Below are 26343 nucleotides of genomic sequence, written 5' to 3'. Positions count from 1 at the left end.
TACGACAAGGGGCTACTGAGAGATTATGACCTTGGTCTCCTCCCCTGGACCAGAAAAGTGTGAAACTTATAAAGGGCACTTGTCCAAGACACAGGAGACACCTGGCTTACAACATCCCTGAGCTCAGTGCAAATGTTAACACTGTCAGTCAACATGACCTAGCTCCACGCCTAGTCCCAAACCTAGGCCTCTAAACTAGTCCCCAAATCCTGTCTTTCTGTGCCTGGTATGGAACCACAATGTTTTTTGTCCACGGATCTTTCTGGAAGCAGAGCTTAGAGTCATTACAGTTCAGTTCAGTGGTATCAGAGTGCTGACAACACAGCTACCAGTCCTTTGAATAATAACGCTAATAACAATGTGCTATCGGACAGTAATGTGTCAAATGAACCAACTTGGATACCCCCTGAGTTACATTTATTATCCAACAGAATATGCTAGTTTTGTAAGTGTAGAGAAAACTGAATTTTCTGTGGTAGTCTTATGTGTTTATATTACTGCTGAAGAAAAATAATTTTTAAATGTTAATAAAAATGAAAGAAATGGAAAGTGCCCAATCCTCCTAAAAATGTATCCTTGCTACACACTGAGATCATCTGTGAGAAAAATAAGAACATATGCCAAGAACAACTTTAATTGCACATTTAATTTTTAAAATTACACTGTGGCTTAGTTAGAATTAATTCTCTTTTGAGACGTTGCTCTCCTCTTCAACGTTCCTTTGGCTGCCTGATGACTAGAAGAGTCTTCTTCCGTGGCCCATACCAAGAAAGTTTTCCTCTGTTTGACAATTAATCCAGGTATTGGTTTAACTTTAAACTACAGCATCATTTTGGGTTCTTCTTTTTCTTTTAGCTCTGGTTATAGAAAAATTACTTTCATATAAGGTGGACTCAGTTTCCTGATAAAGACCTTAACTTAAAATGTGTTGTTTTTAGAGTATACACTTTCGTATATTAAAAATACCTGACTTCTTAACTAGATGTCATGTGGACAATCTTAATAATTATTTTAAGCTATTGGCAATTTCTACCAAAATATTGGCCTTTACGCCACAGTCTGTCCTCTTCCCCTACCACATACTCTGTTCTTGGACATGTGATCAAGTGGGACCGGGAAACTTAATTAAGACAGACTTGTTCTTGTGCTTGTGGAAAGAATATACACAAACAAAAAGACCCAGGACTGGTAACACACACCCAAAGGAAGGAAGCCAACCCGGGAGCCCGCGCCCCCACTGGGGTGCCCACCTACAGCAGGACCTCTCCCTGGAGCCTCAGGTGACACTGGGTAAACGCTGCAGCCCAGGAGAGAAGCAGTACCCTCCGTTCTAGGCTACGACTTAGCTTTCTTCCAACCACAGGCGGCCAGTCTCAGGCAATACCTAATGTTAAGCTCCCTTGACAAGGCACCTGTTTTCCCCAGTAACAGCATGAGAATGGTTTCTGATTCTGTAACTCGCAGATGCAGCTGAATTCTGGAAGGCAGCTGTCTAACTGGCAATACTGTGATGACCTGCTAGCAATGGCAGCAATGACTGCTACCCACCTGCTAAAAGGAGACACAGAACTGATTTATGAAATGAAACTTCCAAACTCAAAATCATTGGTCATATGGAACAGGAGCAAAGTACTTCAAAAATGATCTCCCACCACATTAAGATTCTAAAATGTGCTTTAAATTAAGATAGAGAGACTCTCTCTGCCATTGTGGGTGTGCTGAGAGTTCCTCAATTATTCAAGTCTGACATCAAGCCTGCACTTCTGAAGGAGCGGGCAGACTTCCTGAGAACTGTGCCAGGCAATAACGGCAGTTTATGCCTCTAAGAATCATGGGGACCCTCAACAGAAACACCAGTCCTGGTCCTCAGAATGGAACAATGACATCCCTTCCTCCTTTCCACCTGTTCGTTCTTGAACACACCCTTATTCAGTACCACCTTTGGACCACGCACTCTCGTAGGTGCTGGAGAGATAGCAAAGAACAAAAGAGAGAAAACACCTGCCTTCATGGAACTTACTTCCAATGGAGGAGAAAGACAATGAACAAAATAAGTAAGTATAAAGATACTAATTTGGTCAGGGCAATACAGATTTTTCTTTAGAGAGGAGGGAGCGGTGGGATGCAAGCCATAACAGCAGTGTCAAACCCATTCACAACAGTGGAAAACACAACCTCTTTAGAAAGAGAAATTAATGGACTGTGAATTAGAAAGAGAAGTATGTTTCCCATCCTCTGTTCCATTTCCAAAGTGAAACGATCACAAAAGTGTGGGGGAGCAGAATGCTTTCAAGACAACTGAAGGGCTGGATCGCTCACTTTTCTCTCTCTGTCTCTCCTTCTCGTTCTCTTTCTCTTACCTTGGTCTCCTCTAACTGCCTTTGCAGATTTTTAGGGTCCACAGCGATGGGTTCAGATAAGTGTTTGCTCGCTGTGACCTCACAGGCCTGGAGCCCAGAAAGGAGTCCACATGAAGCTTCTTCGTAGTGTTGATATTTATCCACCAGGTCTTTAAGGTTATTCCCAAGGACATTGCACTAAAAAACAATAAAAATGAAAACTCAGAAGAAATGAAGGGTGGGGGATTAAAATCCTACTGTGTATGTGTTAAAAACCATAGGACCTACGAGTTAGGCAATTTGGAAAACACCAGAGTTCAAAGTTAGGGAAAAATGATAGGACTAAGATATTTTTCTTCATGTGAAGAAGCATCTTCAGAAAGTAACCATAAAAATGAAGAGATAGTCCTAGATTTATACCAGTGCAAAAACATGTTTACAGGGGCTGGGTCTCATCACCGGATGGAGAATTCGGGTATCAATTACCAAGGGAACTAACCTACCGGACACTTCCAAGTTTTATATACCACATGGATAGCTATGTATTTGATGGAAAAGTTTTCAAAGTACTTTATAAATCATTTCTATGTCACCCAAGACTGAAGTTGCACAAGCAGGGCAAATAATCTAGAGCAGAATGGAGCAAAGGCCAATAACCAATGATGCTCCTCAAACCATTTGTGCGACTTGGTTAGTCTGTTCAGCTTATACTGTGAGGAGGGAAATGTCTTAGTTTTGTGGGTTGTTTTTTTTTAAACAAAAGCCTTCTGCTTGTGCACAAGGAGAAGCTGAAACAGTCTGTTAGCTGGGAAGTATTACAATAACGTACGGATCAACCACACCTGCAAAACAAACAAGTGTGAAGGGAAAATGATCTGACGTGAAAGTTTGGTTCCAAGCCTGAGAGGCTGCAAATCAAGCAAGCCACGCTTCGGGTCCGGAACTAAAACACAAACGCCACCTGGTGGTCAGATCGGATATCGGCGTTTTAAAGTTAAGGCCATGTGGAAACCGCTCGCAAAAAAACCTAAATTGATACCTTGAGGCTCCTAACTTTCAAACACGTTTGCTGAGGTAAAGCAGATGAGTAAGAAAGAGGGAATGAAGATGAAACCACCTCATGTCCTCTGCTTCAGTTCTTCGACTTCTCGCTTCTAATTCCAAAACCAAAGTGGAGAGGACAGAGCGAAACTACAGTCACAGGCTAATCTCCCCTTAAAAATAAAATTACCTTCGAGTAGAGAGACCTGAACCGATCGGTGGCATGATCCAATTTGCCCTGGACTTCTCTGTGGGTTGCCGAAGTATCGATGCTTTCCTGGGCAGCCTTGCCGCTGCCGCTTCTCCTGCTGCAAGATTTGGCCGCTTCTAACACTCTGTTTCCAGAAATCGTGATGTACCTCAAGTCCCCTTTGTGAGAAATGACATCCTCTGAGAAACTCTTCTGCCGCTTCAGCTTGGTCAGCAAGCCGCGGAGGTCGTCTGCGCCTGCCTCCAGGTTTTCCAACTCCTGCTCTGACTGCTGCAGCCAGTGCTCGAACTCGCTGTAGTCGGCATCAAACTTCTCCAGTTCCTCCTGCAGAGAGTGAGTCAACTTCATCTTCTTCTCCGACTCGGCCAGTGCGGCTTCATAGTGTGCTTTCAGTTCCTTCATGTTTTTCTGCAGTTTGTCTTTCTCCTCGGGAGACAGATGGTGGCCCTGTGTATCGAGCAAGGCTTGTGCAGCCTGCGTGGCCACGAGGACGGCCTGGTGCTGAGAGGCGATCTTCTCGTGTCGGGCCTGCGTGAGAACACATCAGCCAGGAGATCAGAGCTGTGACAGGGTTACACAGAGGAGGCTGTTGGGGTCCCCCCAACCCCAGTCACCTCAGGACGGACAGACTTAAATGAGCCACAGGCCGGTGACTGGATTCTCATTGACCTCATCAAGGTGCAAAGTATTTCCCTCATGTGGGCGCATTTCAGAAGAGCAGACTTGACCATTCTAATTTCATTTTTATGGAGATTTTCTAATCTTCTCTAAAACAGCCCTTAGATAGTCACAGAAGATAAGTACTGATTTTGAGAAGTTTGGGTAAAATGTGATGAATATCTCTTCCAATTGAAAGACAAGCACCTACAGTCTGATCTCATTCTAGTCATTGCTTCCTGACAACCATCCGGAAGGGACTGCTCCTGTCTTAAGCTAATTACTGAGCAAAGAAATACAACATTTTTATTAAGAAATGATCCTGAGAAGACACTTAAGAAGGAAAAAGAATTTGTTAATTTGAAGGCTATAAAAAACACTAGGACAATAATTAAGCAAGAACAATACACCTTCAGAGGAGCCCAGAGAAAGTTAGAGGAACATACACAATCAAAGGGAATACTGGAGCTACTGGGCTTCACTGGGCCTCAGCTTCCTACATGAGGAAAAGGGAGACAATAAGCCCTACACATCCTAGGTTTGCCGACACAAGTACATGAGATCATGTGTGCAGACTACTTCCTGGCAAGCCCGGAACATGCCAGGGATTAAAATCCACGCTGAAAGCAGAGAACAGGTGTGCAGAGCTACTGCGTCCTCAACATTCAGGGCAGCCGGGTGGGTGTCAGGTAGCTGGAGTCTCTTTCTCTCCAGCCACAGCAGCTGCTTCCATTCACACCAATATCCATACAACTATGGCAAAAAAGGTAAGAATCCTTTTAGGTAATTTCCAAAACTTCTCATAATGGTTTACAGGGAGCCAAGGTAATGATAACATTACCTCAGAGCTCTCTATTTGGTCCACCCCCAACCCCACTCCAGGAACTCCAGTGTCTCAAACCACTACCTCCACCCCCACCTCGTGAGGCACATTAGGGGCTTTTTTCCCCAGGTCTTCTCATCTGGAAACAGCTCTTCCCTCAGGTATCTCTCGCACACATCCCCCAAGTCTTCACACAAACCTCATCGTCTCAGGGAGACCTGCTCAGAGATGGTTCTATTTAATGCTGATAAGTGGTTCCTGACCCCATGCTCACCCACCCATACCAACTCAACTTATTTCTTTTAGCAAAAGATCATCACCTTCTAACATCGCATATTGTATAAAATTTAGTTATTAATAAATAACTATCATCCTCACTATCCTCACAGGCAAGCACCTTGGCAGGTAATTTATTTTGCTCACTGGGAAATCCCAAGCACCTAGAACAGTGTTAGCACCAAGGGCTAATAAGAATAACTATGCTATGAAATAAACAGGACTGAGAAGCATTGTTGTAGGATAACTGTTCACTTACAAGTCTGATCCCCATTAGTCAGCTGAGAACAGACTCATTAATATTTGTATTCTATCTATAACAATGTGTGCCACATCATGGACACATGATATTTTTGTCCAAAGTACTTTTCTCCCACAGACTATGTCTTTGACATTTGAGCTATAACCAAAGACTGCCCTCCAGTGGGTCCTCCGCACATGGGAGGTTAGACAGACATATGGAACGCCTTATAAATGATCTGATCCATCCCCTTCCTTTTATAAATGAGGAAATCTGGGCTGAGGGAAGAAACCATGTGGCCTAGGACATGTGGCACAACTAGAAAGTACTGGAAACAGAAGCTCTGGCCAGGCCCTTGGGCCGTCTCTGAACTCTGTCAGGACATTAGGAATTCCTAAAGCACTTTCAGAGACCCATATCCTTAGAAGCAAAAAGATCAGAAGGCAAACATCATGCTGTGGCTAAAAACAAGAGCTTTCCTACGAGGCCTCTTTATGTTTGAATCCACCCACTGGTATTTTCACTCGTTGGGTCAAGTTACTAACCTTTCCTGACTTCTTTGTAGCTGACTCATTCCTAAAGGAATTCATTAAAGTTTTCATTTTAAGAGATAATTACAATAAGGTTCTGGAATAGCCCCCTGGAAACTATGAATACAATAAATACTTCCACTCTTCTTCTGGTTTGACTTATATTTCCTAGACTATAAAAACTTCTCTTCCAAGGACTCCAAAGACAAAGACATGGAGGAAAACTCCCAAAACTGCAAAGGGGCCTCAGTCCAGTTATCTGATTTTGTGACGACAAAAGCCACATGCTGAAATAAAATGATCAGTTATGTGACACTCTGAAAAAGGTTTTCAAAAGTTGCCTCTGCTCCAGCACTAGATGTGTACACTTGGACAAGCGACTTCACTTCTGTACGTTCCAGTTTCCCCACCTGTGAAATGAGAATGTAGCCCCCGGCTTCCGAGGGAGCGGGGGGCCAGGGGGACTCAGGGTGTTCAGATGGGAAGAGCTGAGAAAGGAGCCTGCAGGGTCCACCACAACTGTTATCTATTTGCTATTAATTAATACCAGCTATCATTATTTCTATTAATTCCTCACAAATTTGCTCCAATTAGAAGAATGCCACATCTCGTGACTTAGTTCTCATTGTTTCTTGCTTAGAGTTCTCACAGCAACTTATATCTGACACAATGATGCACCTAGAAAGTGGGACTTTATTGTCAGTGGTCATTAAGGTTTCAAGAGAGAACTCAGGTGCCCCATTTCCACAGACCTAAGATACAGAATTTGACAATATCACTCTGTTTAAAACAACAAACCTTAACTTTCTGGTACTGCTGGTTCAGATTCTCCTCAGTGGTTCCAACTTGTCCATCAACATCAGTTTCCAACAGGTTACCATTAACCTCATCCTCCTCTCCCATCACCGACGTGCCATCGCCTTCTTGAAAATGAGTTCCGTTCTGTTCGATGACCTGTCTCTGTTTGACCTCTGCTCTGTCAGAGTCTTTGTCCACGTTGGACAGCCAGTCCAGAAGGTTTTCTATTTTGGTTTTGCTTTCTTCCAGTTGCTTCGCAGCTGCCACCTGGAGAGAAGAAATTCACAGGAGGTATTCTATATGCTGGCTGAGGCACTAGTTTTAAGATATTCCAAAAGTAAATATTTAAAATCATTTAAAATTAGAGTGGGGATACTGAAAATGGACACACACTGAAAACTGAACACAGTGAAATTAAACCTTAGAGTCATAGGTAATTACTAGGCATTCTGAAATTTTGACTATAATTGATGTCCTTAAAAAGACATTCTGGAATTTTAAGTACAATTGATCGAGTCTCATGCATTTCCCAAGTAGAAAGCCTGACAATCCCACTTAAAATATATTTTTTTTAAGTTAAAACGAGTTTTTCAAACTTTCTATAATATTTGGCCAATTATGTGACTGGAAACCCATCATTCTCGTCTCTGGTACTAATCATTGCTTACTGGCACCTGATACCACTTAAAACTTCAAGCAGCTGTTACACTAATCATCTTCAACAAAGCAAGAGTGTACCACATATTGGAATGAGGACCTTTTCAGTTTCTTCTTTGATTGCTGTTGTCACAACTTTATCCAGCTCCTTTTTGGACTGTTCTGCCTTTAGATTAAGCTGTTCACACTTAAACTTGGCTTCATTGAGTTTTTGCTCAATCAAAGCTTTATCTTCTCGTGATAGCTTTTCGCCATTCTCTTTTAAGAATTTCTCCGTATTTTTCACTATTTCTGCCAAAGCCTGTGCACTTCCTCGCATATCTTTCTGTAATTCCTTATAACACAAAAGAAAAAAAAAACTCTTATTAAATTATTACCTATTTAATTCTTTGAGAGCTGTAATTCTAAAACGGGGAGTGAGCAGAGAAGAATCGAACACTTATTTATAGGTTGAAAACGCATAGCCAATCTGAGTTGGTTTACTTAAATCACAATATTTAATTTAATGTGAACTCTCAAACAGCATTAAAGAAAGTGTGAGATTTTCATGTTTCCAAAACATAAAAATTTATGTTTCAGAACATGAACTTAAGGAGCGTGTAGATGGCTCAATTGGTTAAGTGGCTGACTCTTGGTTTCAGCTTGGGTCATGATCTCACAGTCCTGGGATCAAACCCGGCATTGGGCTCCACACTCAGCGGGGAGTCTGCTTGAGGATTTCTCTCCTTCTCCCTCTGCCCCTCCTCCTGCTCTGTCTAAAATAAATAAATAAATCTTTTAAAAAAAGAAAATAATGAATTTAATAATATAATCTATACAAATTTGCACACACCAGATATTATCACACTATATGAACACATTTATAGGAGCTTTTAAAGACATGACACTACTATTTATTCAGTTTCTAAACATTTATTTTTTAATAAATATCTATTTACTCAGGATAAAAACAAATTCTCCCAGTGAACTAAGATAACTTCTTCTAAACCCCAAGGCTCTCTAATATGCAATGTTTGCTTCTTTGCCACAGTTGCTAGGAAGCTCAAGATTAAGATCCCTCCTCAGCAAGCTTCCCTCCATCTAGATTTCTCTATGGAATTTTTCTCTTCTTTTCCTCCTTTATTTTGTGTTTTCATTCTCCAAATTATACTGTGTTTGAACTTTCACAATATTTTTCTGTATTTTTAATTTAAGCTTTATCAAATCATTCTAAGTATTTGAATGGAAAGAGATACTACTTATTGAGCCACTACTATGTGCCATTAACTGTGCTAGTCACTTAACACACAGCATTTGCTTAACTCCTACAATCAGTGAGGTATGACCAACAACGAAACTAGGGCTTGAAGAGGTTCTTTATAAAGCTAACAGTGTGGAGTATCTTGGATTTGAACCAAGAGCTATCTAGTTATCATGAGAATGTTCTTTCTCCTGATACCAAAATCAGGATATCTTTACCTCTCTTTATTGTTTGTTCATTTGATGAAGAGGGACAAATTGTGGAGAAAGATGAAAGGAATAGGAAATTAAGAAAGAGAAAGAACCCAGACAAATGGCTATTGTACAACTGAGTGAACTGGCCTAAAGGGGAGATAAGTTTTAACTCCTCACACAAGGTATTTCCATTAGCAACCTCCTTTATGGCGCCTTCCCTCAATATCTCACCAACACCAGTCAAGAAAATTATTGGCTTTCTTGAAGCTGGAAATGTAACTCTTAGTATCAAGTTGAAAGCTCACCTTGGCTCAGAATAGCTGACATGATTTGCTAATAATACTATTAGTATCAACAAAAAGCTGCTGATGCAAAACCAAATTTTACCTCCTGCTTGGACTGATATTTCTTTAACTCAATTGTGCCATCTCCAATCACGAAGGCTTCCTGGTGACCAATGAGGCGGTTTTCAGTCTGGGTGAGGAGATCGCATATTCCTTGGAGTTTTTCTTTGTACTCCTGCTGACGTTCTGCCATGATCTAAACAGGGCAAAATCAAAGCACCTTAGATGTGTGGTCATAAACTCACTATTGTAATTCCTCCTTATGAGAACACATTTGGCAAGTTCTGCACATTTTACGAGTTCTAACTGCAAAATCAGAACATATCTTGCAAGTTTTTCTGTGTATGCTGTAAACATGATAGCAGTGGGGTACATATGGAGCAAGGTGTCACAGAAAGTAAGAGCATATCCCATATACAAAGAAGGAGCTCATGTTTGGATGAAACTGCTCAGGAGAATACTGGCCATGCATATGGGTAAGAGATGGAGCTTCTGACCCACAGGAAGGAACATTCCATGTTCTTAAGCTCTCGAAACCTGCGACACACACAATTAATTCTGCAAAAGGATATCAAAACAGAAGTTAGTTGTGGTTTGTTAATGTATCTGCTATGTGTACTTAGGTTATCATGCGAAAGACAATGCCTAGGGGCTTCAAGAAATAATAAAAGGAGCACTGCATGCAATGTTTTTACTTAATCACTAAGCCTAATTCCACTGCCACCCCTCTGCTCATTATTGCTATTAGATGTAGCACTCTAATATAATTCACTCTATTAAGAGATTAATTTGGTAAATCAGTACTAATACTTGCACCTTTCCTTTTCCTACTATTTATACACTAGTTACGCATCTTATAGCCACTGATCATGTTTCCTAGAAGCCTAACACATGCCAGGCAAGTAAAGTACTATGTGTTCTATAGTCATTCTTTTTTTAGTGCTCACAATACTACCAGGTAAGCACGGTTACTATTTCATATTTACCACTGAGAAAACCGTGATTGAGCGATGTGCCCTAGGTCACACATGACTTAAGGGTAGCTAGGAGGTGAGCTCAGCCACTCTGACTCCAGAGCCCATGCTCCGTGCTGCTGTGCTCTCCTTCCTCTCAGTGGGAAAAGATACCTTACCCTTCTTTGTCCATATGTTCATCAATTTATCAAAATCTGAGTGCATCCGTATTTCCTACTCCCCCCCAAAAATCAAGACTCCCACTTGAAAACGGTGGTTTCAGGGAGTCATAAAAATTAAAATAAACTATAGCATTCTTGTGGAAAACAATATTCTTATATATTCCAGCATCTCTCCATTATACCCTGTCCACTAACTGCCTTTCCAGATCCTGGGGTATCCACATAACAGGTTTTACACAAAAGAACTAAAAACGAAGAATTCCAGCTCCACAAAGAAAGGCAAACCTTCTGATCATCAAGATCTTGTTCTAGCTGTAACAGAGCCTCTAGGTGCTCTACCCGGGCAGTTACTGATTCCTGCACATCAAGAAAACACTTCTGAGTGGTATTTAGGAGCCTCAGGAGTTGTTTGCTTTGGCTGGGAGACAGGTCTTGCGCACATTCAGAAACGAAGAACTGCACATCAAGGGCAGTAGCCTCCAGCTGCACTTTGGTGTGTCCAAGGTCTTTTAACACGTTCTGTGAACAAAACAGTGCAAGTTATAAAATGGGAAGTAAGCCATAATATAAAACTTGCATTGACAATATTTAAAAATATCCTTCTTCTATCAGGGATTCAAGGTTTTACTGACATGTTTTCATGATTCGGTTAGTCAAAAATCTATTCAGCACCTGATAGTGGATGGTAATGATGAAATTATTTAAATACTATGGTACTTAATATTATATGGGAAGACAATTTCTCTAAGATTTTTTTTTTAATTTCTCTAACTTATTTTTTAGAGAGAGTGTGCAGAAGGAGGGACAGACCTCCAGAGAGCATCTCAAGCAGACTCCCTGCTGAGTGCAGGGCCCAAAGAGGAGCTCGATCTCACAACCCTGACATCGTGACTTGAGCCGAAATCAAGAGTCGGATACTTAACCGACTGAGCCACCCAGGTGCCCCTCCTCTAAGAATATTTTATTCTTTTTATATTTAATATTTTAATCCTTTAATCTTGCCTCCATATCACATTTAAAATGTAACTCTAACAAAAGATAAAAACCCAAACTTACATAGATTTGGCATGTTAAAGGGGAAAATAAACATTAAAATATTACTTGTTAATATTTACAATATCCATGTAATTGTGGTTTCACATAAATAAGCCAATGGGGAATCTAAAACATAAATTCAATGAACTACAATTTCAGTTTTCTGACTCAGGCCAGGAGCCTAAACATCATTCATGAGGCATGCTATTCGAGTTAAGAACTATGATGTACTTTTAAGACTAATTTAACAATTACATATTTATGTAACTAATACATGAATATAAATCTTAAGATGTCAGTGGTGGTAAGACACTGATAAGGCAGTTGGGAAAGCATCAGAATGATAACCATAAGTTGTGATTATTTTATGGTTGTTAGTTATGAACAAACATCTCTTAGAGACAAGGAAGGAAATAATCCTTTCAGATTTAGCAGTCATGACTGTTCTTGTAAATAATTGTTATATTAAACCTGGAGGTTTTTAAATGTACTTTATCTCATTTATTTTGATACTTGCCTTGAGAAATTCCAAACTTCTCTTCACATGTTCAGGGTCTTGTACATTCACAATCTCAATATCCTTCACAGACTTGCTCTTCTCGGATATCCAATGTGAGAAAGATTCCAGTTTCTGTAGAAATTCTTCATGGGAAACTGCTAGTTTAGACTAGAAAATAAAATCATGTGTTCGTTTCAATTACCAAATTTCAAATTCCTACAAAAACTGGCTCTGTTTCAAGGCCCTAGAAGTATTAATACAAAAAAGACTTCATCTCATGACTAAATTTTCAAATAATCAAATTTTCTTCAAAACTCAAATTCTGACTTGGCATGAAATGCTTCGATGCCTACCATTTCGGAGTCAATCGCAAGCATGACGTGTTTCATTCTTTCTGAAGACACACTGCTGAGGGAAGAGAAAGCAGTCTGCAAATTTTGGTGGCTAGTCCTCAATTCCTCCAGCTGTCCGCTGGGGAAGTCACTGGGAAGAGACTCTAAAAACTCTTCTGCCAACTTCATGTCTTTTCTTAAAAGAACAGCAATTGGAGCCAATCCCAATTCAAATGTCTGTGAAAAACAGATATCCCAGAACCATTCAGTGAAAATAACAATCACAATCCATTCTAAATGTACGAGTAAAGCCCAATGCTCATTTTTCCAAATTAACACCAGCTGACAATCATTCGTAACAGGCAGTGGATAGTTCTTACCTCTAACTGTTTAAGTTGGTTCCTCAAAGCTTCCAGATTATTATCCAGAGACTCCTGGCTATCTAAAGGGGGCTTCATATCTTGAAGTAAAGCCAAATACTCATGCATTTTTGACGTGTGTTGTGAACACTGCTGTAATTCAGTGGAAAACTAAACACAAATTTGGACATTTTAATTCAATAGCCTTTACATTGTTTTTTAAAGCAAATAAAATATATGGGGTTATTCCCAAATGTTTCATGCAGCTACTGCCATATAAAAATGTAAAAGCAACTTACTTGTTCCATTGAGCTATCTCCAGACGTCATTCCTTTTGACCCTGAAATACTTTCCAAATGGTCTGGGGTATCACTGCATAGCTCCCCCAGCTTCTCATCGCTTGGCAATGCTGATATACACACAGTCGAACTTTCTAGTCTAATATCTTTTATATTTTGTGAACTAAGGGAACAGTGGTTTCCTTCTTTGCTTTTAAGATCATCAAGAATGTATGACTTTTCATCCACCATCTCAGGAGTAGTGGGTGATTTTTGATTCAAGTCACTGACCTGTTCTACCTTCTCTGAGTATGTGTCAGCCAGCAGCTTGTAGAAAATATTTTCAAGTTGCAATGGAGCTACTTTAGAGGTTATACCTCTTTTCTCTAGCTCATACTCCATCTGGGTTAATTCTTTTATCAATTCAAATGCTCCAGTAATTTTCTGCCTATGCTGATTTTGCTTAAGTATATCAAGGAGAAGCTCAGACTTCAGATTTGCAATATAGAACAGATCATCGCTGCTCTCTGCTTTCAGCTCTGGTGAGTTATTCATGGGGGAAACCCCAGAACAGTCACCAACTTCAAAGTCACTGGGCACACCAGATGCTTCATTTGCCAACTGTGATGTGCTAACTCTTTTAATTAAGTTTTGAAGTAAAGTTTTGGTGTCTGCACAGACTGAAGATTCTTCAACCTCTTGAGGATTCATAGGGCCTTCTTCCAGTATACTTTTGAAGATATCCTTTACATCCTCAACAAATACCTGAGATAACTCAGGAAACTGAACCTCCTTTTCTTGGAGTCCTAGAGACAAGGCGTGTTCCTTTTGCTGCTGTTGCTCAATTATTTCCACCTTACTGTTAATTTCTGATAATGAGCAGGCTGTGCTTAAAGCGCTCTTGGAGTTACCATTTCTTATTCCATTTGTGCAGAGTTCTGGTGGCACAAAATTGTTATTTTCCCCCTGGTCTTCCACATTTCTAAGAGGTAAGATTGACAGTGTGCTTTCCTTCCTTTCTGGTGTGAACTGAGCAATTCCTTTTCCCCCTTCTGAGGCACTTTCTTTAGTACAAGGACCACTCTGTTGGGCCATCTTATTTAGAGGTGAGATTTCCTGGGTAAGAGCTATCTTCTCTTTTGCATCATTTACTCCGAACTCTATGTGCCCCTTCACAGTAGGGGAAGCTGTAAGAACACAGCTTGGGATACCTTCACTGGGTTTCGAGACACCTTTTGCTTTTACATCTTTTGCACAATGTTTTAAATAAGTGAACAGGTCAGAGTCTTTCTCAGGCCCATCAGTGAATGAATCTCTCTCAGTACTTGTATCCCCTTCGGACAACAGAATATCTGAAGTCATGTCAGCACCGATCACTCTGGAAACTGAGGAGTCAAATATTTCTTCAAGATTCTCAAACTGAACAGGACTTTCGCATACCACTGTCTGTAGGTTCTCTGGTTCATCTCTAAGAGTTACAGTTACTTTTTTCAGGCCTCCTTTCTGATTATGTTCTTCACTGTCTGTGATTTGTGGAAATGGATGCTGATCATTACCTAAAGCAAGACTCCCCATCGTACTTTCATTAGACAAAAGTCCAAGATACCTATTATCTTCTTGTAGACCTTCTCCTCGCACCTCTCCTTTCCCTGAGCACACTTTATGAACTGATGTTTCATCTTCTGTTAGTCTACTGCTTTGGTTGCCTTCCTTTACAGTTAGACCTCTTTCATTTCCTTGATGCTCCTTGGCAGTTACAGAGGCTATGGATGACAAATGGCTTTCCTCAGCAGGCTTTCCTATTAAATCAGGCTCAGAACAAATGATAGCATCAAAAGATGAGCAGACTGCAAGGGTCACATTCTCAGAATATGGATCTCCACCTTTCACAGAGTCAGTAGATTCTGGCCCTTGGTTCAACTTAATCTTCAGGTTCATTAGATCGTTATCTACTTCAGAAGTTGAACAGGTATCAGTATTATGTAAAATAGCTACCGAGCCAAAGATGTCTTCTGATTCAGCGTCTTTAGTGATCGGCAACAATATATCCTTAAGGGCCAGCTCATGATTCAACAGATTTTCTGGGCTTTTTCCAACAACCTCAGTTGTATATTCTTGAAGGTTGCTTCTTTCCATAACCAAGCTCCTTTTACTAGTTGATTCTAGCTGTAAAGCATTTACACCTTGCTGGTTTTCTAAAGAACTGCAGTGGTGCATTCTATCCAGGAGAATTCTTTCATTAACACTCTGACTGTCCTGAGTGTTTTCCTTTTCACCTACTGCAGCGGCATGCAACTGGCTATCTGTATCTGCAGGCTTATCCTGGCACCAGGGCTCCTCACTGTCACCTTCTACTCCTTCTTCATCATCACCATCATCATCGTCATCATCATCATCACTGTCATATACATAATCCCCATAACTTTCTTCACTTTGCATAGAATCTAACTGCTCAGTCTCAGATGTAAATTCTTGTCCAATTATATGTTCTTCTGTTCTCCCTCTCCAACACCCAGTGTCATCAAATTTTAACGAGGCACTAAAGCTCTCTTTTCTTTCTCCAATTTCATAATCAGTCGATGAGTCAGACTCATCACCTTCAAGGCTGTTTGAGCTTTCCCTTTCTGATACAGTTTCCAGCAATGGTCTGTTGCCCTCGTGTGAGCCAACTGAACCTGAATGGATTCTCTCACCAAGATCGACTCCAGCATTCTCGGTAGCCATAAGAACACCCTGGGGAGACTCTGGGCTTCCCCTCACACTTAGGCTGTCGACCAGTGCCCCCTGGGCTATCACAGAACTTCCATTCTCTCTTGAAATATCATAAAACCCATCCCCAGAGGGAGAAGCCCCATCAGTTTCCTCTTGCAGTGTGGCACAGTCCTCAGGCTGTAAACAATCATGATCGTCCCCTTCCAGAAGCAGAGAATCATGGTCGTCATCTTCAAACAAGGGAGTATCATAAAAATCATCTTCACTGTCAGTGTCTGTTTCTGTCACACTTGGCTGATCATCCAGGAGTGATGTTTCATAGTCGCCAGCACCGACGGTTCCTTCAAGCAGCAGTGGGCTGCAGACAGGAGAGGTGCCCTGCGGGGTCATGGCACAGGTGTCCTCTTCCATTTTGGACCCAGATGGCTTGTCTTCAGGTTTCTGTGAAGAGGCAGCACACAATTTTTCCTCTTCGCCATAAGTTTCTGAAATACATTTATCATTGCAAGACTGGACCTGAGGAGGACTGTCACCTATATTCACAGGTTTCTGTTGAGAGCGTTCTCCCTGTAAACTGATATTGATCTCTGCAATTCCCAGAAACTGCTCTTGAAAAGTCTCTCCCATTCGTTGACCTGACAGCTTGGTTTGGTCACTGAGGGGCGATGTGGAGTCTTCACATTTATTTCCATTGCTCTCTAGGGTAGGTATGTCATTTAGGCTTTCCTGGTCATTCCTCGATTTATCATGACTTAGCAAGGCACTCAGCCTGGGAGAATAGTCAAAGATTGTCAAATCCCTGCTTATATTACCTTCATTCTCTTTTTCATTCAAGTCACAGATCCTACTAGTTTTTGATTTCATAATAGGATTTGTTATCGAATCACTTGCAAAGTTTTGAATATTTTTAGAATGACTACATTCACCGACATGTTCACTTGTTCCAACTTGACCTTGATTTTCACTGTTTTTAAGTATGTCTTCAGAGTCTTGTCTAAGCATGCTAACTGCTACAAGTTCAGGCTGTGTTGAATAGGATTCAGAATTGGAAACAAAAAAACTGGATGAAGTCTTGACTATATGATCAGTTGCTATTCTATTTGCCAGGTTTTCTGACTCACAGAATTCACTACTGGTAATGTTATTTCCCATTTCATTAAACTCTTCATCTATGGCATGCTTTCTATCTTCAGGGATTTCTTTATGCTTAGGTTCTCTACAATGACATGTACCAAAACTATTCGGCGAAGCTATCCTGTCATTCTTTTCTTCACTTGGAGCCTTATTCAGAAAAACACCAGGGAGTCTTAAGGTATCAAGACATTCTTTGATGGGTGTGCCCTCAAATTCTGCACTACAGCCTTCCAGCAGCATCCCAACAGCCTCATTCAAGTCTCCATCATACAACAAGAGCCTCTGCCCTGTGTTTGCATCCATATAGCTATTTATCATCAAATAAGACAGAAACAATTTTTTAGTTTGTTCTGAGCTCTGAGTTGCCACCGGCTCTTCTCCATCAAAAACATCTTCTTCTTGCCTGTAATCATGGACTGTGGATGGTTGGAATTTACAGAAAGAGAGCCATCTTCTGGCATTTTTACAAGCTTCTAAACCCCCCAAATCTGGCATTTTGTCAGGCAGCATTATATTTTTCAAAATCGATGCTGTGTTATTATCTATAATTCCCAGCTGCTTAGCAACATCCAAACCAATGACTTGAGAAGTTTCTGGAATATAAAGAGCTGCTATTTTCTGCCTGCCATTCAGGATTTTGTAAGCCAATTCATTTGTAATCAATTCTTGCTGCAAGGAAGACGATGTTGGAAATATTTCACCAGAGTGAGGCCAAATGAGTCCAACATAGCCTCGCTGAGCCTCTAGGACCAAAAGAGCACTGCTTGAAGTAATTAGATCACACTGGACCGCTTCGTCCACCGTCAAACGTTTAGGAGGGTCTGAGTGGATGATTCCACCTGTTTGAACCTGATATGTGAGAATACTGTTAGCCATGTCTCTGTCAATCACCCCTTCTGCCACAGCTTCTTCAACGGTCATTCTCTGACCAGAGCTGCAACTGATGAGACCCCCAGAAAGAAGCTGTGCACCTAATAACCTAAACATGGTTTCACGGTCTATGAGACCTTCATGAGCTGCCCTTAAAATGCTTATGTTTCTTCCACATTTTAATGTTATTCTGCCTCCTTCTTGTGGTCTCACAGGTAGAAGCCGCAACCCAGAGTTTTCCTGTAAAATACTTCTTTGTATAATATCTGCTAAAGACACCTTCTCAGCGGTGCAGGGGTCAATAAGATCTTTACATGTGTTTTGCCTTTCCAGGACTTTAGAAAATAGTGCTGAGGAAACCAGGTTCTGTTGGAAAGCCTTCTGCAGGGTCAACTGTTCTCCTGTGGCTGGAGTGACTAGAAAGCCTGTGGAAAGCAGTATCTCGAGAACTCTGATGGCCATGGATTCTGATATCATGCCTTGAGCCAAAGCTTCCAGCACTGGAATTGTGGGAGAAGACATAGTAGAAATGATCTGTTTCACTTGATTTAGTTCTTTGAGTTGGCACAAAACTTGTTCATCAATAAGGCCATGACTTGCAGCATCTTGGAGGTCAAAACATTTTCTTAATTCTGGTGAAACGAGACCGGAAATCATTAGCTGTGTCTCAAGCAACCTGATTCCTGTGTCATAGTCAAGAAGGCCTCTTAAAACGGCCTGAAAGACGGAAAGTACTTCTCCAGTTGTCTGATCAACAGTGCCACCAATCACTTTATCCAGCTGAAAAGAGAACAGAAAATTCTCAGGTCAGTCGGTGACCCAAGGGTGGGCAGAATTTCATGAAACTTAGTTTGCATTTTTTAAGAAATAAATACACTTCAACATAAAAATCCTCTACTTACCAAGGCGCAGCAATGCTGTGAATGTTAGGCAGCTCAAATGCACAAGTGATCTATGTCAGTGATCTATTCAACAGCACAGGATGTGATAAAAGCTTTGAAAACAACATGCATCTGTGAATTGAAAACTTAATATTGTGTACATTAACAAGGTTAGTGAGGACACAACAGAGTAAATGATGATAGTGAGAAAAACAGAACACATACCTAAGAAGGCAAATCATGCTCTCTGCAATTGGGTGAGATTAGTTGACTGACATGAAAGAGAGTACCAAACCCCATGCTATTGATGTTTACAGCATACAGACTTCTTTGCAGACAGTAAAAAACCAATGAACCAGAAAAATTGTTACATACCCCCAAAATGTGACAAATACTGTGTATAGTATTCCAGGGAATAAGGGAATTGAATACAAAGATAACTTTTTCAACACCAAATATTATGTTGAATATTGTGAACATGTATTGTCGAGTTTCAAAAGTTTAAAGACAGGCCAAATTTTAAGTGATTCCTGTTACATTTTAAGAAGATGCTACGGCATCCTCACTATAACAAATGGCCCAGCATCCCCCCAGTAAATCTCCCGGTTATCTCTGAAAATGAAACTAGTGCATAACACTCTAGTGTCATCTTTAAAGATGAGTCGAGGCTATTTTATAACATCATATTTATATAGTAAAATACCTAATACAGCAGTAGAAGAATGGCTTTTAAAGAGAAGAGTTAGAAAAATGAATGATTCTTTTACCATGCAAGGCAGAGATTAAGATGTCACAGAAACTGATGACAGCAAGTGTAAGACTGCATTTAATAAACAACACTGAAATCTCTAAATACTTAAACTCCATCCATGTTTTTTCCATGTACACAAATTCAAGGTCATTTATCACTGACATACATTTCTACAACCATGCGATAAAACTAAGACTCTTGAAACCACTTCATGTTTTAAATAAATTATATTACCTTCTCCTCTACCTTTTTATCTCCTAAGGTTTGTGATTCTTGTAGTTGTTTCAGAGATTCACTGAAGAAAGAATTATAACTTTCTTGAAGAGATTTCACTTGTTTTTCCAATTCATTTCTTTCTTCATCTGTCATTCTAAAGTAACCAGAAAGCATGAAAAGAAGAATGCAAGTCTTCAAGTGATACGGACAACACATTAGGCTCAATGATTTTGTAAAGTAAAATCCTTTTCCAAACAAGCACATGATCATAAAGTAAAACAAAACTTCATTTACAGATTGCTCAAGTCTCAGAATGTGTATAAAATTTAAGGATGGCCCTTACACATCCAGGAATCCTTCCCTCGCCTGAGAAAGAGACAGAGAGAAAGCCGTAAACTAACACATGAGCACTTCTCCAGCATACACACACATTTCTAAAATAACAACACTGTTATCCAACAGGGGGAAATATTCTATTGTTAGGTCCAACATGGAAGTGGGACAGAATGATAGCATGACTCAAGATGAAACTTGTTCAAACTGAAGCATGAATAAAGACGAAATTAACAAGGAAATTAACCTGATTCTCTAAGGTACAATACAAAGTCATTGTGGCATAATCTTGGGGACAGCCCCAAAAAGGATTTAAGAAAAGGATAGATTTCTTCCCGCCTGAGGCACTGGCTGAAATACATGAAGTACCTTGTTGACAAAAGTAAGACCAAAATATGAGAAACCAGGTTATCATAAGTCTCAGCAAAGAAAATGAAGATACTCATACATATTTTCCAAAAAGTAAAGTCATAGAGAGTCATAGAAAGTACTACTTAGAATTAAAACTTGGCTTCGAATCTTTACTACTCACTAGCTATCCACTTTTAACCTCTCGGAGCCTGTTTTTTTTATCACTAATATATGCATGTAATAGGTACATTTTAGGATTTTGGTAAAGACTATAAGTGACTAAAAGTAACTATTAAATTGCTAAGTTTATAACTGTATATTAAATAAATTTCTGAGTTTGATTTTTAAAATCTCAATTAAAATTTACCAGCTTTTGCTCTGCTTAACATGAAGACAACTTCTCTACTTTGAATAAAAGAGCTAATGAAAACCAACATACTTGTCTCCATGTTTTGCCAAAAATAGCTGCATGGTTTGAAGTGCTTCAGATAATTGCTCCTTTTTGGTTGATATTTCTTCACTGGAAATCTGCAAGGTTAAGAAAACGTACTCAAACTCTCCCCTCATGAAGACTAGAAAATAGTAATTATTAAAAACTAATCAGGTTTTAATTAAGATCCAAGTGATGAGTCTACTTTCTGGGTGGCCCAAGTTAATAACCAATCAGTTATTATCGGTGTACAAGCCTAAATAAGAAGAGTACTTTATCTAGAATAAAGATTAAGAGAAGTCTCTCTCTCTCTAACCATAATTCCCCCGTTTCCATTAGGAAGTGGTAATACAGCAGTACGTGGTTCTTGCATTTGTCACAGCCCAACTGTGAATAAAGGCTGCCTAACTATCCCGCATGTCCAGAGGTTCTTCACTGGCCCAGTGTAATCCTTGTGTGGTGCAGCACTCAAAAACCCATGAACATGGGCCACTGCTCCATAAGAGTTATCTGGCCTCCCCCAAGCTCCTGCATGCCCTGCTCCTTTTGAAAAAATTATGGTGAAAGCATGAATCTGTAGATCTGCAGACCAAGGTTAAATCATTTCTAAAATTTACAAAATTCATTGGTGACATGGGAACAAAATTGATCTGAGGAAAAGCAAGAAGTTGTAACATTTTCTCCTAATGTCTCAACGTATCAGTTCTGAATTACTCTATTTCAGAAACTGATTGCCACCTTTTAGAGGAGCAGAAATGAGAGGAAGTGATAGGCAAATGAAAAGGTATATTTTCCCCCAACGGACTTCATTCAGAAGAGAGTCAACTTAAAGTCTGTTTTTCGCGGTTATAGGTAATCATAAGGCCATACTGATTTTTTAACACACGTTATTCTATCAAAGTACCTTAAATTTCACTTAATAGAAAGGCCATCAAGCATTTATTAGAGATTTATAATTTAGGTGATGATCTGCATTTTAAAAGTGTCTGTCTACTTTTAGGTCTCCTAGATCTAAAGTGGATTTAGTAAAGTTTTGGGAAATTTATAAAACTGCAGAATAAGAAAATACCAAGCTTTGTAATCTACATCTCTCAAAAGAAACTTGTTCTCCCAAGAAATCCTTGCTAAAGTTTGTATCCCTACTTTAGTTCTTGCCTTATCTGATGGGGTGGGGGTAAGACGGATAGGTTATTTTAAACTAAATACTGGCACAAAGTTACTTTGAAGGTTTGGAGTTTAAAACACCAAATGTAATTGCTTTCCAACTTCTGATTTCTTCCACACTAATAGGAAATATAGCATATAGGACTATGAGCTAATATGGCTTTATTTCAACTGAATACTAATTCAAGTATACACTCAGGTCTATGAACTTCTCCAATGGGGAGCCCAGATCAGTTACATCTGCCTGATATCACAGCCCAAATTAGACAAGACATTGAAGTTTCCTCCTATTTAATTATGTCAACAATGTCTGTTTCAACTGATGACATGTGAACATTGATGCAGAGCGAGAAAAGGAAGCTAATGATGACCCCATTATTTCCAAAAGTCAGGGCAGAGGCAGGGGGGCAAGTGTAGGAAAAGTATTTGAGGAAAAATACTGCTTAATTTAGTGGAAACTTATTGCTTTTTAGTACAGCCTCAATTCCAGTGCTGTTACTGGTGAGCATCAACACTGGACCTTAGCTCAACAACGCCCAAAGAGCTTCACGCAGTACTGTCCAACGGACATCACGGGGCACTAACATCTCACGAGCCGGCTACCCAACGGCAGCCCGAAAGCTGGGGAACAGAAGAGAGTCCACAGCATGAAAGAATTCACTTAGGTAAGGGAAAGAATCTAGAATTTCCAGTGATTGACTTTTTGTAAAAGACAAAGACCCAGGAAAGTACATAAAATCCTCAAAAATGTTAATACCCCTGGTTTTGTATTTCTTTTGTTTTTGAACATTTTTGTTTACCTTTTTAAGAATGAGACCACATAGTTTTACTATAAAGAGTGCATGGGTTTACTCTGGGCACAAAACAGAACGACTCAGTGCCTTAGCAACACTCTTCACTATAATCAAGAAGCAGATCTAACCACTAGGAGCAGCAACAGTTAAGACTAACAGAGTTCAGGCTCCGGGAGCAGAGATACTTCCTTCTGCTACAAACCGTGATTCCTTGGACAGGTTACTTAACCTCTCTGACCCTCATTATAACTGCCTACAATTTTTTTAGGTTGTGTCAATTCAGTAAATTCTACCCACTATTATTATTATTTAACCAGAACCTCAGTGAATACCTTTTGTTTAGAGAAGGTAGATTTTCCACCCTTCTCACCATCTTTCAATGTCTTGCTGATATTTGATACCCATTTCTGCAATTCTTTGGCTTTTTCAACATGTTCTTTCTTTTCTTCTTCCAATGACCTCTGACAAGTGTGAGTGGTTTAAAAAAAAAAAAGATATATTCCAATAAATGTTTGAGCTGTTAAATGGACCTTTCCACAGAAAATAAGAATATAAAAGTATGTTTTAATCACACACAGTATACTGAGCATTTTATTCATTCACTGAACCATGTTTATCACATCACACGGCAGATGTACTTCCACAATGTTTATGGTAGCAAAGAAAGCTGTGACACTCCAGAATGATCAGTCTAACCTCCCAGCTGGTCTATCAATATAGACAAATAAAAAAACCTCAATTTTATTCATGAAGCACTAGAAGATCTTGGAATTGCTGCCTTTGCATTAGCATTACAATCACAGTGGTCTAGACAGAGAAGTATCAAAATGGAAATCGGAAAGAACCATGAATGTGTACACACATATGAAAAATACACAGAATGAAGAAATATCTCTCCCCTTCTTCTAACACACAATAATGCTACTTTTAATTATAGACTCTATGTGGAAATGGGAGATTGTGGTAAACATTTATTATGTAAAGGTTATAATGCAAGAAAAACTGGAAACTTCTTCCCTTTTCAAGGAGAAAAACACTGTAGCTTCATAGATGAGGTGAGCGAAGGGGACAAATTTACATCCTTCTCTTTGATTCCATGGTGCCCTCTGAAGTACTCTTTCAGCAAATGTAATGGATCATTTTAAAAATGTGAGCCCTAACGTCTGGCTGGATCTATTCCGCAATGAAGAATTCTGAAGAAAGGATGCTATAAACTTGCCGGAGTTCATCAAGCTTACTCCATATTCTAGGTAAAATACCTTTATTTTAGTGTAGGCAAGATGAAGACAAAACCAAAACAAAACCACTAACCTAAAAGCTAAAGGAAACCATTTTGAAGAACAGTAAATAATTTGTTACTTTCAATTTAAAAATTATTCTCTCTCCTAAACAGTCACCTATTTCCAGGCCTCAAGAAATTAACAGTGCTCTGAGTAGGTGACATAATCGCTAGGCTGTGTATTTAACTGATATTGTCATGCTCTGGACAGATCACATGAAGGGGAGAGCATCACCCCTGCACAAAGTTATTTAAACACGTCCTTTTATGAAGAATAGTAGAGGCTAGAAATCCCAGTCATCAAAGGTTCGGATACCTCTAAGAGTTTAAGACCTGTGTGGAAATCAAAATCAGCTTTCTCTAAAGCTTCTTTGTATGTCAACTTTCTTTTCGTTTGAGGGCATATTATATTTCTGACATACGACTTCTGATCTTTGAGTTTCGTAGCAATGAAAACATCTATGATGCCCACTTGGAGAGCCTCTTCAATTGACAACCGGGAATGAACCTGTGGCTCCATCAACCCCCCTGTCAAGTACTGAAATTCCAAACATCTGATTCCCATTTCCTTACTTATGATATTTGCATTGACAGCCTCCACCACTGACATCACTTTGTTAGTGACAGGATGGCCAATCCCTGTGATTACTACCTCACACTGTCGCAGCTGCTGGGCAAACCCCTCGTCCACGAGGCCTCTATGCAAAGCTTCTGCCACCCGGTATTTTTTGCCAGTGAGAGGATCAATTATTCCCCCTGTGCTGACTTGGGCTTCAAGGCATCTGAGGGCAGTGATCCGGTCAACCAAATTCCTGCGGGAGGCCTTTAGGACAGAGATCCTTTCCCCACTGGTGGTCAGCCAGTAGCCGGCAATAGGACTGTGCAAATCCTTCTTGGGAACCAGCCGGCTCAGCAAGGAATCAGCGAGTTCTGTAAGTGTGATGAGTCCTTCCTGATAATTTCTGACCCAGGCTTTGTCCACAGTTCCCTGCTCTACAGCTTCATTAATATTGAACTGTAACCCCGTTTTAGTATCAGTCAGCATATGAGAAGGATGCCCATAGGATTCAAAAAACGTGGCTTCCTTCCACTGATACTGTTGCCCTGAAAGCTCTAGGTAGGTACTTTTTTCAATTAGGTTTCTCTGGAAAGCCTCATATGCAGTCAGTTCTGCTCCCGTTTTAGTATCTACTACAGAAATCCTATGGGTTTTGCCTACATTGAGATTGGAAATGTTCCTCTCCCCAAAGGGAAACAGAAAGCACTGGCAATCTACATCAAATACACACATTCGCAGTAATTCGGAGTAATAGAGAGCTTGCTTGTTGTTGGGATTAGGAAAGACTCTTGAGTTGCTGGATGGCTCGTGTAAAAATTGTAGGATGGCATTATTTAACAAGCCTTGCTGCACAGCAACTTCTGGAGGAATGCGGATGCCCCTCACAGGGTCAATGACTCCCCCACTGGCAATCTGGGCTTCCAACATGTGTTTACCTCTTTGTCTGTCAAGCATTCTATTTTCCATAGCTTGGAACACTGACAACGTCTTAGAAGAATATGAATATCCCAGGGCTGCCTTCTCTGCCTCAAGGAGCCTAATTTTGAATTCGGGGTCAATAACTCCATTCAGGATTGCATCTTCAACAGAGTATGTCTGACCTGAATTGGGGTCAATTATAAAACCTGTTGCAGCCTGAGCTTCTAAAAATGCTAAAGCCATCATTTTGTCTATTATGATTTTCTTGGCTGCTGAGGCAAAGGAAATCTTTTCTTTTGTGGATTCTAGGTAAAGCCCCGCGATGGAGGTGGCTTTTGTCAAAAACTTGCTAAGCGTTTTCTGAACTTCATCAACAGTCTTGAGACCAAGTCGCAGCTGCTCAACTGTTTTTGCATCCAGAAGCTTGGCTTCAACCAACTGCCTACCAGTCACAGTGCGCCGGAGCCCCTGGAATTTAAATTCATCATCCCTAACTGAACACGTGTGATCGCCATCCACGTTCTGGAAGGTCTCTGGTTCTGAGCCTTTCTTAAGCAAATCTCTCTGGAGTCCACCAGGTGCTCTGCACCCTCCAAGCATCCATTCCTCGGCACTGGGGCCTGGGCTCTTCTCTTGTTTTAATGTGGTGACTTCTGTGTGCATATCATATTGCTTGTTCTGAGCTATCTGTAACAGGAATTTATGAGACGTTATAAATCATCTAAAGAACATTACGTCACTTTACCCATCCTTAATCCAAATGTAATTCCTACAATAATGAAAGTTAAGTAGAGAGAGGAAAATTTTCAAACCAAAGAGGGGTCAGGGACAAGTAATGGTATTTTGAGAGTCTGAAGTCTACTTTAGATGACAATTAAGGTACTAAAATGGTACATTTAGGGGAGCTTGGGTGGCTCAGTGGGTAGGGCATGTGTAAATTAATCTCTGGGTTGTAAGTTCAA

General features: G+C 40.2%; 1 protein-coding gene across 23 annotated transcripts in view; it reads right to left on the bottom strand.

The window, feature by feature from the left end:
• The window catches only part of DST (dystonin), a 466510-nt gene that overhangs the window by 115553 nt on the left and 324614 nt on the right, over positions 1-26343 (bottom strand). For 15 of the 23 annotated variants that reach the window (XM_032864474.1, XM_032864496.1, XM_032864478.1 and 12 more), the window contains 13 exons: positions 22958-23086; positions 20677-20765; positions 19572-19707; positions 13011-18485; positions 12733-12882; positions 12374-12589; positions 12039-12188; positions 10772-11005; positions 9395-9547; positions 7674-7907; positions 6917-7183; positions 3571-4119; positions 2361-2537 (listed from right to left, as the gene is read on the bottom strand). In XM_032864474.1, the coding sequence (XP_032720365.1) occupies positions 2361-2537; positions 3571-4119; positions 6917-7183; positions 7674-7907; positions 9395-9547; positions 10772-11005; positions 12039-12188; positions 12374-12589; positions 12733-12882; positions 13011-18485; positions 19572-19707; positions 20677-20765; positions 22958-23086 (7959 nt within the window). Of the gene's footprint in view, positions 1-2360; positions 2538-3570; positions 4120-6916; positions 7184-7673; positions 7908-9394; positions 9548-10771; positions 11006-12038; positions 12189-12373; positions 12590-12732; positions 12883-13010; positions 18486-19571; positions 19708-20676; positions 20766-22957; positions 23087-23185; positions 26069-26343 lie in introns of those variants that run through there. The other 8 variants (XM_032864488.1, XM_032864490.1, XM_032864491.1 and 5 more) reach the window with 3 other exon arrangements.

Source organism: Lontra canadensis, unplaced genomic scaffold (genome assembly GCF_010015895.1).
Source record: "Lontra canadensis isolate GAN:19392208 unplaced genomic scaffold, GSC_riverotter_1.0 scaffold27, whole genome shotgun sequence".
In the NCBI taxonomy this organism is placed as follows: domain Eukaryota; kingdom Metazoa; phylum Chordata; class Mammalia; order Carnivora; family Mustelidae; genus Lontra; species Lontra canadensis.
Note: the sequence above shows the minus strand (reverse complement) of the source record. Positions and strands in the feature narration are given on the sequence as shown.